We start from the raw sequence: 19,082 nt of genomic DNA, 5'->3' as shown, positions 1-19,082 counted from the left end.
TGTGTAATGAACTGAAACCTTTTTATAATGAAATTTTGATAGATTTAACATTGTAACAGTTGATTAAGAAATGTATATTCTGTCTAGCAAATGCAATTGAACATATTGGTGGAAAGTGAATGTAAAACCAATATCAAGCCAAAGACTCTCAAAGAAGAAAAAAAAAAATTTGATAAAATCACAGAAGGATTCTTGTCACACTAGATGTGTGATGAACCCTTTGTTATTTATAAACCTCTAGTCTGATTCCCATCAATAGTATTTTTTTTGGAAAATATTGACCATACATACAAATAGCCATACAATTTAGATTTTATACTTTGATAACGTGGGACTACAAAGGGAGATGGTAGGTAGAAGGAGAAATAATGTTTAGCTTGAATTTTGTCTGAGATAAGGAATTCTGCTGGATTTTTGGAAGTTTGATCTGGTATCAAAATAGCAGCTTCATTTCTATAGTCTATAACAGAATTCCCATATCACAGTGTGCATGAGCACAGTGGAACTTAAATTGGAAGAAGAAAAATGATAGTGTTAGGGGAGTGGAAGTATAGTAAGAAAAGAGAAGAAATAACTTTCATTTGCCTTCTGCCTTAATTGACGCTTCTTTTGCATTGACTAATTAAGAATTTCTTCTTTGTGCAGTATATAAATCCCCGGAGTATGAATCTCTTGGTTTTGACCTGACCGTTGAAAGATTAGTTTCCATTGGATACCCCCAGGAGCTGCTCAGTTTTGTCTATGATTCTACATTCCCTACAAGGTAATTGTAAATCGCATTGGTATGGGACTGACATCACCAATGAGAGAAATGAATATTAATTAGTTTTGAGGGAGATCCAGGATTTTTTTCCCTTCCTCATTTAGAGATTAGATCTCTGAAAGGCAGGGTGAAAGGAGATGAAATCTTGGAGTTGTTGCCCCACTTAGCTAGAAAATTTACCAAAGAAAGTCATCTAAGGGGAAATTTGGCCCATTGTGTTCTTCTCTGGGAGATTTGGTCAAGGGCAAGTAGCTCCTTTGTCTAGATTGCCTGGGGGTGGGGAGGAGTGTCTGGGAACAAGAGTGATCCGTCACTTCCCTCAGTGCCTCATTAGAGTAGGCCCACTTCTCATTATAATATTCATTCTTCTCATTAATTGTTAACCAGTCAGAGTTGATTGCCACTCTCAGGAGTGTCCATTTTTCCAAGGGCATATAAGCATTGACTGGGTTCCATGAGGCATCTTTGGCATTTGAGAGTGCCACTGATCTATTTTATTAATTATCTGTTTGCATGATTAATGAAGTGATTAATTACCCAGAATTTGTGTCTCTTGAACTTTTTATATGGTACACTACTTTTTGCCCATAAAAGTTAATAGCTACCAAATTATTTCTGAAAGGAGAGAGAAAATTTTTCTGGCCTCTGTTTATTAAAACTTGTCTCACAGAGCATTTACATCAACAGAGCATTACATTCTTGGAAATAAAGTCATACTATTTTAAATCAGCTTCCAGTCAATCAAGCAGCATTTATTAAGTACCTGTTGTATGCCAGGCATTGTGCAAAACCCTAGGGATACAGAGAGAAAAGAGAAAGTGGTCCTCAGGGAACTTGTGTTCTGACAAGAGAGTGTATTTAAGTATATAGGGAATATATAGAGAGTAAGTACAAGATAGTTTGGGGAAGGAGAGGCAAGGATCAGGAGGTGAAAGTAAGGAATATATTCTAGGCATGGAAGACAGTGCAAATGCCTGGAGGTGGAAGATGGAACCGTGTATGAAGAAGAGCAATTGGATAGTATAGCTGGACTCTACAGGACTTTTGGGGATTAATTAATATCTAGGAAGCCTGGAAAAGTAGGAAGGAGCCTAGTGGTGAAGAGCTTCCAGTGTCAAATAGAGGAGTAATTGATCCTACACCACAAGAGTTTATTGAGGAGAGGGATAAATCGGGTCAGATTTGTACTTTAGTAAATCACTTGGGCAGTTCTGTAAAGAAGAGATTGAAATGGATGGAAGCTATAGTGGTGATCCAGAGGTTATAAGGGCCTATACTATGGTAATAACTCTACAAGTAGGGACAAATCTGTGAAATGTCACAAAAACAAAGTTTAGCAGCTGCTTAGATATGTGGAGTGAGGAATTGTGATCCTGGGTGACTGTGGAAGGATAGGTCTACTTTCTTCATTCATAAGAAAGTTCAGAAGAATAGAGAGCTAAAAGGAAAGCTAATGAGAACTGTTATGAACATGTTGAATTTCAAATGCCTGTAGCACACTAGTTCGAGTCAGTTTGGTTTAGTTCTAAATGGACAATAGTCAGAGATGTGAACTCAGAGCTTAGGTGAGAATCCAGGGCTGGATATATAGCTGTCGAAGTTATCTGTGCAGAGATGATAATTGAACCTATGGGAGCTGATAGGGTCACCTAGGAAGAGGTGTGTAAAAAAAAAAAAAAAAAAAAAAAAAAAAAAAGGTTCAGAGACCTCTTAACACTGGAATGGTAATGCTGCATTTTCTAGAGTTAGCAAGAAAACTTAGATCTAATAACTTATTTTCCTTGAATATCTAGTTGTACATTACTTCTTGTAAAAGATATCTGATGCCTGTTTTTTTTTTTTTAAATAATAGCTTTTTATTTTCAAAATACATGCAAAGATAATTTTCAACATTTGCCCTTGTAAAACCTTGTGTTCCAAATTTTTCTCCCTCACTTCCCTCCCTTAGACAGCAATTAATCCAATATAGGTTAAATATGTGTAATTCTTCTAAACATATTTCCAGATTTATCATACTGCACAAGAAAAATCAGATCAAAAAGGAAAGAAATGAGAAAGGGAAAAAACAAACAAGCAAGCAAACAACCACAACAAAGGTGACAGTACTATGTTGTGATCCATATTTAGTACCCATAATCTTCTTTCTGGATGCAGATAGCTCTCTCCAACACAACTCTCTTAGAATTGGTCTGAATTACCTCATTGTTGAAAAGAGCCAAGTCTTGCCTGTCTTTTAAAAATTGTATATATCTAGTCCAACCTCCAAAGTTTATATTTTTTTCTGGGACATCCTAGATGAGGTCTTCAATGATAGGTGTGGTTAGCAGAGGAATTAATAAAAATTAATCCCTGAGATAGGTAGGAAGAAAGCTCTGATAATGGAGATCTGTGGTCCCATCCTCTAAAAATAATCCCAGTCAGAAATCCAAGTTATGTCAAGCCCCTCAAACTAAATTTTCTCTATAAAACAATTTATGGCCCATGGCTTTGCTGCTACCTCCCTTTGAGTTGGCCCACCGAAGCCCTCTGCCTGCTGGCATCTTTCCCCTTCTGTGCCACATGGTACCTCCCCTAACTCCACTCTGCTTCCTAACCCCACTTCTCCTCCTTACAGCTAACTAGGGGGCTAAGTCCTTTCAGGATTTAGCCTGCCAGCTAAGGACATGCCCCAGTCTCATGGGGTGCTCCCTTTTTACTGTAATTGTGAGTTCTACTGAAGAACTTGACTTTCATATGCTCTTCCACTCTATTTCATATCTACCATTCCCAGTATCTATTGTATCACTTCATTTTGTCTGTAATCTCTGACCTAAATAAATCTATCTTTTGTCAAAAATGTGAATTCTTCACATGATTGAACCCCAATTTTTGGTGACTGCCATTATTTGGTGACAAACCCTACTCCATAGATCACTTCATACTTATTTTTCTCTGCTCTGTGACTTAGGGTTTATAGTAGTGCTGTGATGTGATTTTTGTTTCTTTTATTAAATATCTACTTTTAAAATTTTTTTCATATAGGGGACTGGTCTTTGATACATTGTATGGGAACTTGCTGAAAGTTGATGCATATGGGAACCTCCTGGTATGTGCACATGGATTTAACTTCATAAGGGGGTAAGTATCTGTTCTAAGACACTGTAGCCATCTTAGAACTGAGGGGAGATTTTCAAAGAAGAGTCAGGCCAGTGAGTGATGAAAATAATAGTCCTGTATTAAGTGAATTTTTACTATATACAGGGAAAGACTGGGGCCTAAAATGACTGCTGCATCTTCCCCTCCACTTCTAACTCCAAAGAATGTGTTGGAGTATTCTGAAGAAGAACTACACTGACAGAACTATAGGTGTGGTGACCTCCATCAAAAGATTCTAGAGGACTTCCCTGTCAAAATAGTTCACAAAGCTTTTCCCTGAGACAGATCTGATTGGTTACTTATCACTGAAATTATCTGGGGTTTGGTTAGTTAGATAAATTTCCAGCATAGAAGCTTTCTGGTATAGAAGATTTTAAACAAAGGCAAGAGGAACAACGAAATAGGACTAATAGGGTAGTATCACACTCTGAGCCACTTTCTTGCCTTATTATGATTAAATGAGAACTATATAAAAATGGCATTTTCTTCTAAAATACAGAAATACCTTGGAGATATTGTAGGTTTGGTTCCAGACCATCATAACAAAGCAAATATAACTGTAAAGTGAGTCCTGTTATTTTTCTTTTTTGGTTGTTTTGTGTGCACAATAACATTATGTAAAAAAAAAAAATAGCAATGCACATACCTTCATTAAAAATATTGTGATGTTAGCATTCAGTGAGTTGTGATTTCTTTTGCCGCTCTGAAGGATCTTGCCTTGATGTTGATGGGCTGTTGACTGATGACTACCCAGGTGATGGTTGTGTCTAAATTTAGATAGCAATGAAGTTTTGCTACATCAATTGACCTTTCACTTGAACACTTTGAGGCTATTGTAGTATTATTAATTAATCTAATTTCAGTATTGTTTTATCTTATGGGATAGGGAGGTCCAAGGAGAGGGAGAGAAAGGGGAATGGTTGTACAGTAAGATAATTAGAACACATTTATCAATTAAGTTCACCATCTTTTATGGGTGCAGAGTGGGAGGCCCCCAAACAATTTTGATAGTAAAATATTGATCATAGATTACCATAACAGATAAAATTATAAAAAATTTGAAATATTGTGAGAATTGACAAAATGTGACACAGATATGATGTAAGAGTATGCTATTGGAAAAATGGCACCAATGGGCTCATTCAACACAGAGTTGCCACAAACCTTCAATTAAAGAGCAATATTTGTAAGAAACTCAGTGAGGTACGCCTATATCATATTTCAGACTTTCTTAATTATACACACACACACACACACACACACACGTATATATACATATACATACAACACACACACACACACCCTCCAAAGGATATGTGAGACAAAACCACATGTAGTTTTCTTGGCTAAATCCTTAAAAGATATGTGAGACAGTGAAATTTAGTTATATTCACCCTATACTCTTTTTAAAGTTTTTCACCTATTCGTAGAATCATACATAGATCTAGAATAGAAAGAGACTTTGCTGAAGTTCATTTTTTCTTTATTTGGAAGTGACCTTAGAGGTCACTTAATTGAATTTTTTTATTTATAGTGAAGAAACTGAGAAATAAATGATTTGCTCAATATGTTGTTGAGCAAAGATTTGCTCTTACCTCAAAATCCAATCCTCTTCCCACTCACCTGCACAACATGTTGTATCACTGAGAACACGCTTTCTTTTGTTCTTTCCCTTGCACTACTTTAAATTCACAGATTCTGCCCTTCACAGACATACAAATGCTCCAGTCACTTAGCTCTTCCCTCTACTCTTAGAATTGTAGTACTTCTATTTGGCTATGCAAGTGGGATCTGTTCCTTCAACTTGGATCTCTACTGCTTTTTCTCTGTACTTTGCTTCTCTTTGTCTTCTGTGCTCCTTTGACCTTACAATGTTGTTGTTTCTTAATGATCCCACTTGGGGTTTTCTTGGCACTAGAGTGGTTCACCATTTCTTTCTCCACCTTATTTTACAAAGGGGGAAACTGAGGTAAACAGGGTTACACAGCTAGTAAGTGTCTGAGGCCAGATCTGAGTTCAGGAAGATGAGTCTTCCTGACTCTTAAATCTAGGGCCCTATCCATTGCCCCATCTAGATATCCCAATACTTTTGACCTTATATCAAAATTCAGACTTAGATTCCTCTTACCATCTACTTTCTTTGTTCCTGCTTCAGGATTACAGAACATTTGTGGAAAAATCTAAAGATATGACCCACTGCAGCTTAATGCTTTTTTGAATTTAGCTCTTAGGTTGTTCTCATTAGATTGTCTTTGTACCTTTGTTACCCCTATGTTTATTTTCTCATATTTCTCTTCAGTCTTAGAGAAGGAGCTGTATTTTTGTAAGGTTTATTCCTTTACCTTATTAGAATGCAACTCTTAGCAATTCCTGACAGAACTTGCTTTCCGATTTATTTCTACCTTTTCCAGCATCATTAATTTCTCCTCCATTGGCTCCTTTTCTTTAAAAGATACAGATTTCTTCCATTTTGAAAAAAAAATTTTTTTATGTCTGCTGTCTCACAAGCTGCCATTTTGTTTTTTCCTTCCTTTCATTTTGAAAATTCTAAAATGAGTTGTCTGTATCCATTGTCTGTGGTATTCTGTGAGTTACAACCATGTAGCATCTCAGAAGATACTGGGTTTTTTAAAAATGTTTTTATTTCATAGAGGAGCTTGAATTTCCTAAATGCATTCTACCCTATTCTCTACCTCCTATCAGTACTTAAATGAACCTGTGACTTTATCAATGTGAGTACTCCCTCTAATGGTGCAGACTGAAATCCATCAAAACATGCTTTTGATCCTTTTTGGTTTTCCATAAATTTTCCTTGAGGGTCCACCTGGTGAGTTGGGGGACTTTCTCTGTGTCTTGCACACAGTGCAACATGCAGCCTCACCTTTCCGTCTTAATATATAACTAGCCCACTGCCTTTTCCAAGTTTACATCTCTTTGGTATCATTTTGTATATAACTCAAATTTAGTAAAACACTTCAGATTTCTTATGCTCACCAGGTGATTCACAAATTTTGATTCCTCAAAGACTTATATTCTATGATTTACTTCTGTACTGAATCACTAGAAGAATATTCTTTTTTTTAAATGGGTTTTTATTTCAGGGAGACTCTTAGTATCATAGAACTATATAATTTACCCAATTAAAATTTAACTCCTCTCTCCTTCCTTATGAGTTCTGTTCATTGTACCCTTTTTTTTTTTTAACGGGTAAGGAGAAAAGTTCTTTTTAAAATATTTCTTATTCTGAAATTCAACACCAAAAAAAAAAAAAGTATTTCTATATTCACAACGGACCATAAGGAGGAAATGTGAATCTCTATTTCATTGCTTGCTTTTTTAAAAGTTTATGATCAATTTCATGTTATGTTCTTTTTTTGGGGGGGGTAGGGGTGGGGGAGCAGCTAGGTGGTACAATGGATAGAGCACCAGCCCTGAAGTCAGGAGGACCTGAATTTAAATCTGGCTTCAGACACTTTACACTTCGTAGCTGTGTGACCCTGGGCAAGTCACTTAACCCCAACTGCCTCAGGGGAAAAAAAACAAAACATGTTACTTTCAAAGCTATTCTGTTTGTGTTAACTTCTGAACTAATTTCTTTTTTTTATTATTCATTAAAAAAAAATGTTTCAATGGCCTGCCTTTTTAATGTCATTCTTGCTAACTTTCCCATTCTTCCTAGGCTTCCCTAATTAAAAAGAAAAAGAAAAGGGGGGGGGGGAGCCTCTTATAACAAATTACATTAGAAAAAACTAATCCAGAATGTTTAAAATGTCTAAAAATCAATGATTTTCTGACTTAGAATCTATCACCTCTCTGATAGGAGTTGGGTCCTGACAGACTTAAGAGTGGGTGACAGTGAGTTCTCTGAAGCCATTGGTTGGTCATTATATATTATTCAAAGTTCTGAAATCTTGCAAAGCTATTTTTCTTTGCTGTATTGATGTCCCTGTGTAAATTATTCTGATTTTGCTTACTTCATTCTGAGTCAGTTTAAACTACCCCAAATTCTCTGATATTGTCTGTTTTCCTGATTTCTTAGAAGTGCAGTAATAATCCATTAAGTTTGTATAGCACAGTTAATAAACTTTCCACTTTTTGTTTTTGTTTTGTTTTGCTAAGGCAATTGGGGTGAAATGACTTGCCTAGGATGACACAGCTAGGAAATATTAAGTGTCTGAGGCCAGATTTGAGCTCTGATCCTCCTACTTCAGGGCTGGTGCTCTATCCACTGCATCACCTAGCTGCCCCTACTTTCCACTTTTTAAGAGGCAATCTAAAGTATCTCTTTAAATTCTAATTGCTTTTTAAAATTTTTCTTTTTTCTCTCCTTTTAATGTTCCATAATTTGAAGTATTTCTACACCAACTATGTGTTTTCAACCCTCCTTTATTTCATATTATTGTGATCCCACTTCCCTCACTCTTTCTTCCATGTTTGTAGCCTTCTCATATAACCCAATTATGAGAAATAAAAAGTTATAATTCCTTCTTCCCAAATTCTGCACTAGTATATTCCTCCTTTTATCTCCCCTTTTGTTTCTCCTCTTAAAACACTCAGAAAAGAAGCAATCTACCCCAGTTCCTCTGCTTTTCTAATTTAACTATTTCAGTACCCTTTGAAGACTTTAAGGTTCTGAAGGGTACTTATCTTTTCTCTTTTTATACTTTATTATTCCCTTTTTAAAAATCACATTTAGTTTCTTTCAGTTGTCCAAATAAATGTCTTCTTAGGTTTGTCTGGAGAGGCCATTGGGTGTTAAATTATTATCTCTCCCTGTTTATCAATTCAGTTGTTTTTTAAAAGTCCTCAGTTTACATTTTCTTTTATTTTTTCAACTTTTTAATTTTTATACTATATTTTTTATAGAGATGGGACAGTAGGCATGTTATTAATGAATAGTTTTCTAATCATTTAGTATCTTTTCTTTTTCATTTGTCTTGAACATGAGTTCCTTGAGTCTTTAAAAATTGTATCATTTCTAGAATGGGCATTTCTCCACATTCTTTTATTTTATTAATTTATTATTTTATTCCAGTTCTGCTTCTCTTTCTGTGGTACCATTTTCACTACATGCTTCCTTCATACTTCATCTCAAGTACTACATATAGAGGACAATGCTGTGACAGTATTGTCATTGATGAGGGGAAAACAGTTTATTATGGAAATCTTGATGAATTTTCCAATGTTCTAATTGATTTCTTGGCCTTTCAGTTTTATTTTTAAATTCCTTGGAAATAATGTGGCATAACTAAGTCTTAGAAACTTTCTGTAAAGTCGTTTTTTCCCTCATTTTTTTTTTAAACTTTTATGTGGGGATGTACCTGCTGTGTTACCTTCTCTTCCTTTTCTCTAAGATTTTACAAATGAATTTATAGTTTAAATTAGTATTTTTTGTGGCTGTCATGTATCTCTACTTAAACAGGAAGATCAAATGTTTATTGGAAAGGACAATTTTAAGGCTGTTTTGATGGTTTTGTAGTAATGATTGATTTGTATCAGTTGAATGTGCATAAATAGTGATGATCTGTGTTGATGTTTTACCTTTTTTCTGATCCCAGTTCTGGGAGGCAGCAAGAGTTTGTTTTAGGATAGGTTGGTATTCTTTTAATTGTATATCCTTATCTTCTCATTTTATTCTTTGTTCTAGTTTGGTGTTGATTTTAAACTTTGTGTTAATAGGTTTGTGATTTGATTGCTATACAGACAGCTGATTTGAAAATGTTTACCACATTGGTAACCATTTATTTCCTGCAAAGATATAGTACATTTCACTTTTTGTAATGTTATCTTCTTTTTAGCACCTCTTGACACACTCTTTTTTTTAAGACTCATAATAGGTAGAACTGCATTTTCTGTATAGTTAAAGACTCATGATCAATTAGTGTTGCATTTTCTGTATAGTCTAGGAGACTTTACACTTTCTTATTCCTTATCATTCAATTATATTCATTCATTCACTCTCTTTCTATAGAACTACTTTTTTTGGGCTAAGCTTGACTAATCCCCTGATAGTTTATTTTTGATGTGGGGACAAAATCAAACACTTAAAGATCACTTAGCAATTAACAAAAGGAAATTTATTTAACCATAAAAAGATATTCAACAAAGATGTGAGTTGAGGATGCCTCAAGTTGATGCATCTGAGTATATATAGCTCCTTTTCTTGAATTGCCTATCTGGATCCATCAGTTAAGTATCTGGGAGTGCCTGGAGTTCCTCCTGGCTATTTTATATTCAGGGAACTAGGGAAGTGATGTCAGTATCCTAAATTTTTAGTCCCCAGAGTCAGTAAAGTCTCGATAATTGATAATTTCATTTCATATCTTTCAGGAAAAACACATCTAATTTGCATGGGCATAGGATTTAGAATATTACATCCACCTGACTTTTTCATTGAAGTCACCAAGGTTTATATTAATTTAATTTGGAGGGCTAAGGTTCTTTATTAAATTCTTTGTAGAATTTTTCTAATTTCACTCTCTATAATGGGCATTGATCTAGAAGATGTAATTGTCTTCCTGGTTGACTTTTTTTGCTTGTGCTTATTACATGCACTGAAAGACTAATGAAATAGCCCTCAAAATGATGTTTCTTGTTGCATTTGGATACACACTTGAATCAGTTCCTTTACCGCTTGCAATTTATATTTTTCTTTGTTTCATGGTTTATCATGGCTGAAGAATTCAACACCTAGTGACCAATTTATTCATGATGAGCTTTTCTGTATTTAGCCAGGCTGGTTTTCAGAAAGCTGATAGAGTCTATTTCTAGGGTCATCCTTGAAGCCAAAGCTTAAACTACCCTAGAATAGTCTTTGAGAAACCAGGATCACCTCTAACTGACAATGAGACAAGAGTCAGTCTTTGGTAGCAGTTTCTGTCTTTAACCATTTGTATCTCGGCCTCCAACCAATCCTACCACTCTACAAACACTATCAAAGGTCACTAGGTCTTTTAGTCACTAAGACTTTTTTTTTTGACCTTGCATTTGCTTATCTTCACTTAAAATTCTCTCCTCAACTTCCTCAGGACATTTTTCTGTTCTAATTTCCCTGTAGTTTCCTTACCATTTCTTCCTTTTATCCTTTAAAGGCTTTTCCCTTTTTCTTTTTTCCTTCCCTTTCAGCATACATTTTCCCTGAGCTTTATGCTGATGTTTACATTGACAATGGAAACTTTATAGCATCAAGCCTTTTTCCTCATTAGTGCTAGGATCATAGGACTGTAAGGCTTAGCGCTAGAGGGGAGCATAGCTTGTCTTCAGTAGCCCATAACCTGAGTGTAAGTAGTCCCACCTAAATTCATTTAAGCATTCAACAAACACTAAGCATCTACTTTGTGGCGTGTTGCCACTGTGAAAAAGGAAGAAAACCACACAAACTCCCCCCCCCCCCAAAAAAAAAAAAAGAAAGAAAGCAAATATCAGGTAGAAAGCAATCCTTAATCCCGATAGATCTGTTGGGTCTGTCAGCAGCCAGCAATATACAACCCTTTAACCAATAAGAAACTCCAGAAGAGGACTGGGAATGAGAGATATCAATCAGAAAATCTGTGGTATGAAGAGAAGATGTTAGAGGGACAGAATAACAAGCCAAGAGCTTCACTGGTGTCTATAAGTGAGAAAAGTGAGAAAGTCCCTCGGCCCTGGAAGACACTCCTAAAGGTCAGCTTATGGAAGGACATGGACCAGAGCTCCCCCAAAGTGGGCAAACAGGAGTGGCTACAAGCCACGCTGTGGGAGAAACACTGATGTGCACTGGAAAATCGAGTGCTGGGGATGTGCAGTGCAGTATATTGGACATTGGGGAGGCCCAACGGAAAGCAGCTTCTCTAAAAGCCAGTTTGATATGGGGTGATAACATGTGTAAGTGTCCACATGCCAAATTAGACTTACTGCTTCATTGGCTGTTGAAATAGTGGTGTTATATGTAATTTAGTTTTCAGGGATTTCTATTCTGTCCCCCTGAAGTCTCAGTTGCTGCTTTACTAGTGAATCACTAACAGTTGTGGAAAAATTGTCAATTGTCCTGTCTATTTGTAAGGCATAATTGGGAGACTACATAGCAGAGTTGTCAGCACAAGGAAATTGCAGCTGCTAATGGATATAACAGCAGGCTAAAATTAGTGTCATCAGTGGAAATGTTCTGGCTACTGTAGTTACCAGCACTTTTCTACATTCTCACTGCGCCTATTATGAATTTTCTTCCTCACCATCCATTCCTGGGACCTTTCAGCAAGTATGAGGCTGAATCTTAATCTCTAAAACTGACATGACTCTTGGATGAGTCTGTGAACAACTAGGGTGGAGGGGGTATTTCATAAAGATTTGCAAGCTTCACGTGGACTTTTTAAAAATAATATTTTATTTTTTTCCAGTTACATGTAAAGACAATTTTAAAAATTCATTTAAAAATGTTTTGCATTCCAAATTTTCTCTCCTCTCCTCACTTTTCTCCTCCCTGAGACTGTAAATAATTTGATATAGGATATTCATGTTCAATCATAAAAACGTATTGACATATTAGTCATGTAGTAAAAGAAAACAAACTCAAATGGGAGGGGGAAGGGGGAAAATACAAAAGTGAAACAGTATCACATGGACTTTTGAGGAAATGTTTAACTCAGTACAAAGATGCAGACATATATGACTTTTCTACTTTGCAATGTAATTTTTAACAGTAACTCTAAAAATACATAGATACAAGCAGGAAAGAATTAATTTTAAAACTTTTTTTTCCTTTGGTGCTGTTAATTATATTTGACTCATGATTACATAGAAGACACAGAGAGACACTATTAATCAATCTTTATCATAATATCAGTGAAAGTAATAACTAACATGAATATAGTTTTTCACATGCTAGTTTATTTGAATTTGAGAAAGGGGTTAGTTAGGGTTAGAATTTGAGTTATTTTACTTGCTCTCGGAACAACAAAAGTGACAGAGAAAATTAGAACCCAGACTAGACCAAAAGAGTGTGATTGTTTCTCTGCAACTGGTAGCATTTCGCTACTAAACCAATAATTGAAGCTTCAGGGGAAGGGAAGAGGAATCCCTGAAAACCAGACTAGAATTAGGGCCATGTACAATAGCAAATGTTCTAGTGAGGCTGCTTTTTCTTTGTTCAATTGTGTTTACCATGTTTATACTGTATATATCTTTTGTAGTGAAACATAAAGAAGAGATTGTGTGTGGATGAATGTGACAGAAATCTAAAAAGGCTGAGTAAAGGTTTTGTGTATCTGGGTCTTTTTCCACTTCTGTACATTTTAATCTGAAAGGCACATTTTAATGTGGATAGGGAGAGGGAGAGGCTTAAGAAAGAAACCAGTTTGAGTATGTTCAGCTGCCCTGTTAATATCTAAGAACTTCCTCCTCAGGATCCCTTTACAAAGAATCCATGGATCTCTTTTCTGAATTGCTAGACAATAAAGAGAGAGCAACTACCAATGACATTGTTCAGAGCCCATTAACACTTTGGAAATTAGGATGGCATGGTATTATCTTATTTGGATTTAGAGCTATGATTATCTTCTCAGTTACTTTTAATCAGTTCTTTACCTTTATTGAGAGGCAGTATTAACAGTGAGGAGAAAGCTACCTTTGAGCAACAAAGACCCACCTCTGACACATACTAGTTTTAAGTGAGGTTGGGCAAATAATGCAATTTCTTGGTGTGGTAGACCGTTCTGTAAATTACAGAGAAAATGATAATCTGTATCAGTAGATGGAGTTTCTTCATCCTTAGCTTTCCTTCTATCAGTTAAGCCAGTCATAGTTCCTATTTATCCCTGTGAATTGTCAGGAAATGCTATTATATATCTACTCAAACTTGAGAGAACCAGGCTCCATATTTATTCTCTGGATGACTCTGGAGATAAATTCCTGCTTTGTTTTAGAAACTCTACCTGGAATCAGAAATCTACCATTGTCTACCGTCTCTAGTCTGGAGATGGGACTTGCCATTGCTTATTTTAAGAGTGCTTTGGTTTTCTATAGTGAATTGAGGTCCGTAAAGTGTTCTTGTGATTACACTAATTGAGGGAATAGGGTACACAAATATATTCTAGGATCTTCCAGGTTAAGTAAATCTATCATGTAGATCTCTCTCTTATCCACAAATACATATGTATTTTTTATTATAGCTTTTTATTTACAAGATATATGCATAGGTAATTTTTCAGCATTGACAGTTACAAATCCTTTTATTCCAACTTTTTCCCTCCTTCCCCCCACCCCTTTCCCCAGATGGCAGGTTGACCAGTATATGTTAAATATGTTAAAAGTATAAGTTAAATATAATATATGTATAGATGTCCAAACAGTTATTTTGCTGTACAAAAAGAGTCGGACTTTGAAATAGTGTACAATTAGCCTGTGAAGGGAATCAAAAATGCAGGTGGACAAAATTAGAGGGATTGGGAATTCTATGTAGTGATTCATAGTCAACTCCCAGAGTTCTTTCCCTGGGTGTAGCTGGTTCAGTTCATTACTGCTCTATTGGAACTGATTTGGCTCCATCTCATTGCTGAAGATGGCCATGTCCATCAGAATTGATGATCATATAGTATTATTGAAGTATATAATGATCTCCTGGTCCTGCTCATTTCACTCAGCATTAGTTCGTGTAAGTCTCTCCAGGCCTTTCTAAAATCATCCTGCTGATCATTTCTTACAGAACAATAATATTCCATAATATTCATATACCACAATTTGTTCAGCCATTCTCCAATTGATGGGCATTCATTCAGTTTCCAGTTTTTGGCCACAAACATTCTTGTACATACAGGTCCCTTTCTCTTCTTTAATATCTCTTTGGGATATAAGCCCAGGAGTAATAGTGCTGGGTCAGTTTGATAACTTTTTGAGTAGTTCCAAATTATTCTCCAGAATGACTGGATGTATTCACAGTTCCACCAACAATGTATCAGTGTCCCAGTACATAAGTATTTTTGATACTCTCAAAGCTGAATTCAAACCTCATAGAACTGAATTATGTTTGGCTTGCTGTAACTTTAAGACATTTTCCCTTTTCTCCTACTTTTTTTGAATGGAAACTTTTTTGAGAGAATTCAGTTATTAACTTTTATAAGATGTAGCTTTGACATTGAAATAGGTGATTAAAAGTAATGGAAAAATGAATTAAGGTTATATATTCAGATATGGAATGTTTACAATATAAATCGTGTCAATTTAATTTCTATACTATTAACAGGCTCTGAATAGTGCAATTAAATTTATATTATATATGCATATTTTCTCTGGGTTAACATATTCCATAATTTACACGCTGACTATTGAATACCAATGAATATTTTTGACTACTGAATACCAATGAATATTTTCTTGCTCTTTGCAGACCTGAAACTCGGGAACAGTATCCAAATAAATTTATCCAGCGAGATGACACAGAGAGATTTTACATTCTGAACACACTGTTCAACCTTCCAGGTAGCTCTGCCCTCTGATGACCTTTGGTGGCATATTCCTCACTTTTTTTGAACATTTCTCTTTGCTCAGGGGAAGAATGAAATGTGTGTGTGTGTGTGTGTGTGTGTGTGAGAGAGAGAGAGAGAGAGAGGGAGGGGGGGGGGGAGAGAGAGAGACTCACCCACACATAGAGAGAAAGAGAGAGAGACACACACACAGAGAGATTAGAAAATAACATGATTTATTTATTAGCAAACTAGTTAGAACTCATGTATCCCGAGGATTAAGATCCTCTATAAACTATCTCCTTGGGAAACTGTAACTTTTAGAAAAAATTTTATTTTTATTTTTTTGGTTACATTTTAAGGTCCAAACTGTTCTCCTTCCTCTCCCCTCTGACCCCCACACTAGAGAAAGCCACCATTTGACAGATTTTCTTTTTATATTTTTGTATATGTATGTAAAACCATACAATGCATACTTCTGTTCATCAGTTCTTTCTCTGGAAATGAATAGCATTTTCCTTCATAAGTCTTTTGTAGTCTTTTTGAGTATTTAGAATACTCAGACTAGCTTAATCGTTCAATTATTCGGCAAACAACATTGCTGATACCATGTCCAACATTCTCTTGGTTCTCTTCAGTTCACTCTTCATTATTTCATGTAGCTCTTTTCATATTTTTCTAAAATCAACTTTATAGCAGAGTAGTATTTCATCACATTAAATAAATCAATCACTTTTCTTGTATCTTATGCATATTCTTTTTTTTTTTTTTTAAATTTTCAGAGACCTACCTGTTGGCCTGCTTAGTAGATTTTTTTACTAATTGTGCCAGATATTCCAGGTATGTAAAACCTGTAATTGTCAGTTTTTCAATTTTTATTTAATGTACAGGGTTTTAGAGAACTGGCCATTGTAGGTTTTTTCTGCTTTTCTGAAGCGAATTTAGTGCTAGTGAGATGCCAGATTGCCAGCCTGAGAGATGGGACAGCACCAGAAGCTCCATGCAGGCTCTCACCTCCCACACGGCCCCCTCTCCTTGCCAGTGGCTGCAGCCTTGTTTGGAAGGGACCACTTCTGATTGGCTTCTCCTGGGAATGAAGACGGCCAGCAGAGGTGCTAATTGTGACAACTGAGTGGGAGGTTTGTGTGATGGTTATCTGTCCAAGCAGATTTGCACTAAAACCCCCCAACTCATTTCACAGCAGCTACCCAGGAGCCATTCAGTGATGGTAATTTAGTTTCATTCCCAGGCCCAAGGAGATTTGATCCAGGAGTAAATCCTTTTTCTTCTCCACAGAGTTTAAAAAAAAAAAAAAATGAAGGAAAAAATGAACTTCAGTTACTTTGTGTATTGAGGAAGAATTGTGCCATTTTGTTTCTTGGATGTAACAGCCATTGAAACAGTTTTGTCTTCCTCTTTATATCCTGTCTCTAGCTGCTATGAGGTTCTTAGTTCGAAGTGAATTAAGTGACTAAATTAGATTTTTAAATGGGCAGTAATTTTGTGTTTAGGAACTAGGCCAGGAAAGGCAAGGTGGAGAGGAAACTAAACTATCAGTTTTGAAAATGTTAAATTAACTTGGTTGGGGACTTGTTTCTAAAAAAGTTTTAAAGAAAAGTATCTAACATATTTATAACTTTGACCTTTTAGCTACCATTTAATATCACATACTTGCTTATTCATTCAAATTAATTGTACTCCTTTGAAAAATGTCCATTTCTGGTGACTGGAATGAATTATATTAGACAATAATGTTTTGGAGTAAAGCCAGTCCTAACCCATGTGACACAATCTTTACTTCCCCTAGATTGCTATTTAATCTATGTTTTATTCACCTTCCCCTTCCCCCCATCACAACTGTCTTACCTTCCTGCAGCTGTGAAACGGGATTTAAAGATGGAGATCTCTTTATGTCTTTCCGGAGTATGTTTCAGGATGTGAGAGACGCCGTTGATTGGGTTCATTACAAGGTATCCTGGGGCTTCTTTTTACTTCTATTCTTTAGTAAATGTTGTCTAATGTGAGATTAGCTCTCCTTCAGGTATACAGTGGGATTTCTTCTGAATTAGAAACTTGCATTTGCCATTGATCAAAGGAGCACTGAATTATGTTTTGTCTCTCCTTCATCAATAATATTTCCTTCTGTTCTTCCTCTTTTTTCTTTGTCTTCCTCCTCCTCTTGTCTTCTCATTTCAATTCATTTCTGGTTATCTTAGTTTTCCTTTTATTAGGTACTGATTCAGATCGTATTCATACTTTTTTCCATATACAATTTGTGATCAATTATAATCCATTATTTTTTTTGTCAGGTACTTCTCACTTTATTTTTTCCTGCACAATTTAATAAGTTAAGGTAAAATACTTAAATTAGGTAGTTGCACACTTTACTAAATAAAATAAGATTCATCTGACTGCTATTTAAAGTAGGAGCCAAGTTTCTTTGTATAAAGTTAAGGAGATTTTGTATATTTGTTTATAACTCAGAAATCTGGTGAGAAGCATTACAGTGTTAAAGTATAGTGAGTAGCCCTAGGCTACCATTAGGACAAAATAGCTACAAGTTCTGCTTTGGACACGTTTGACTGTGTGATCCTGCCTGAAGGCTTTAGTAGAGGATAACCTCAGTGCAATTTCATATATTTCATAATGATATCACAAGTCTAAACATAGGCATTTTATGCCACAATCTGCATTTCAGCTGCTCTCTTTTTTAGAAAATGCACAAGAAGTCAACTGGGATTGATAGTGAGCAGGACTTTTCTTGTAATAAATGATTGTTTTTCCTTATTTCCTTTTGTCTTCCTCTTCAGGGTTCCCTCAAGGAGAAGACTGTTGAAAATCTAGAGAAATATGTGGTCAAAGATGTAAGTAGATGTCAGTTGAAAAATGCTTGATCAGAACATAGGTGATGGAAAACCATAATAATGGACTTTCTAAACTGAAAAGCTAATTAACTTTATTTATAATTAAGTTCCCAGAGGAAAATGTTTCTTTGCTGGGACACAGTTAAATATGAAGTATTTTTTTTTTTTTTTTTTAAGAAAAGCACTTTCAGTCAGAGGGAAGTCTTATTTAATATCATGGTTCTGGCAGTCATGGGCAAGGAGAATCAGGCATCCATTTATTTCCGGAGTTGCAGATTAAAGCTAGAGATTTGACACTTAATTTATGTAATTTACATTAGAAAGCCTAGAACTCTTAAATAGGAATCTTGTGTGGCAAGATTTAAAATCTTTTTAAAGAATAGCCTTATGGACACCATCTAGGTAGAATGTAATACTTTATTCATAATGACTAAATTGTTTCCTGCAGTATCTAAATAAAACAAAAATCAAGGATGTACTTTCATCTAATTATCAAGCTTTATTTCAGGGGAAGCTGCCTTTGCTCCTAAGCCGAATGAAGGAAGTAGGAAAAGTATTTCTCGCTACAAACAGTGACTATAAATATACTGATGTAAGTGATGTTTAAATATGACATTGGTTTATTTGTCTAAATAGAGAAATCAGATACTTTAAGCTGTTGTCATGATGAAAATTGTGAAATTAGTTAACTAACATTTATCCCAGAGAATTTGATATGCAGTGACATTGTTTTTGTAACATTTTAACTAAGGGTCAGGGAGGCAAAGGTAGATTGGGTATTTCTTGGCTGAAGCCTAAGCCAGAGAGACTCTGAAATCTTCAGATTTATCCTCTAGACCTTATTTGTTTTGGCAATGACTCTGTTGACAATGTGTTGCTTGAAAA

The 19,082-nt window shown here is 35.6% G+C and overlaps 1 protein-coding gene across 6 annotated transcripts in view; it reads left to right on the top strand.

Annotated features, from left to right (window-relative positions):
• NT5C2 (5'-nucleotidase, cytosolic II) overlaps positions 1-19,082 on the top strand; it is a 111,699-nt gene that overhangs the window by 80,202 nt on the left and 12,415 nt on the right. For 4 of the 6 annotated variants that reach the window (XM_003755411.3, XM_031955774.1, XM_031955773.1 and 1 more), the window contains 7 exons: positions 646-763; positions 3,785-3,880; positions 15,258-15,349; positions 16,116-16,173; positions 17,210-17,303; positions 18,144-18,197; positions 18,706-18,789. In XM_003755411.3, the coding sequence (XP_003755459.1) occupies positions 646-763; positions 3,785-3,880; positions 15,258-15,349; positions 16,116-16,173; positions 17,210-17,303; positions 18,144-18,197; positions 18,706-18,789 (596 nt within the window). Of the gene's footprint in view, positions 1-645; positions 764-3,784; positions 3,881-15,257; positions 15,350-16,115; positions 16,174-16,383; positions 16,473-17,209; positions 17,304-18,143; positions 18,198-18,705; positions 18,790-19,082 lie in introns of those variants that run through there. The other 2 variants (XM_031955775.1, XM_031955776.1) reach the window with 2 other exon arrangements.

Source organism: Sarcophilus harrisii, chromosome 2 (genome assembly GCF_902635505.1).
Source record: "Sarcophilus harrisii chromosome 2, mSarHar1.11, whole genome shotgun sequence".
Taxonomy (NCBI): Eukaryota; Metazoa; Chordata; class Mammalia; order Dasyuromorphia; family Dasyuridae; genus Sarcophilus; species Sarcophilus harrisii.
This window is presented reverse-complemented; position numbering and strand designations above follow the sequence as displayed.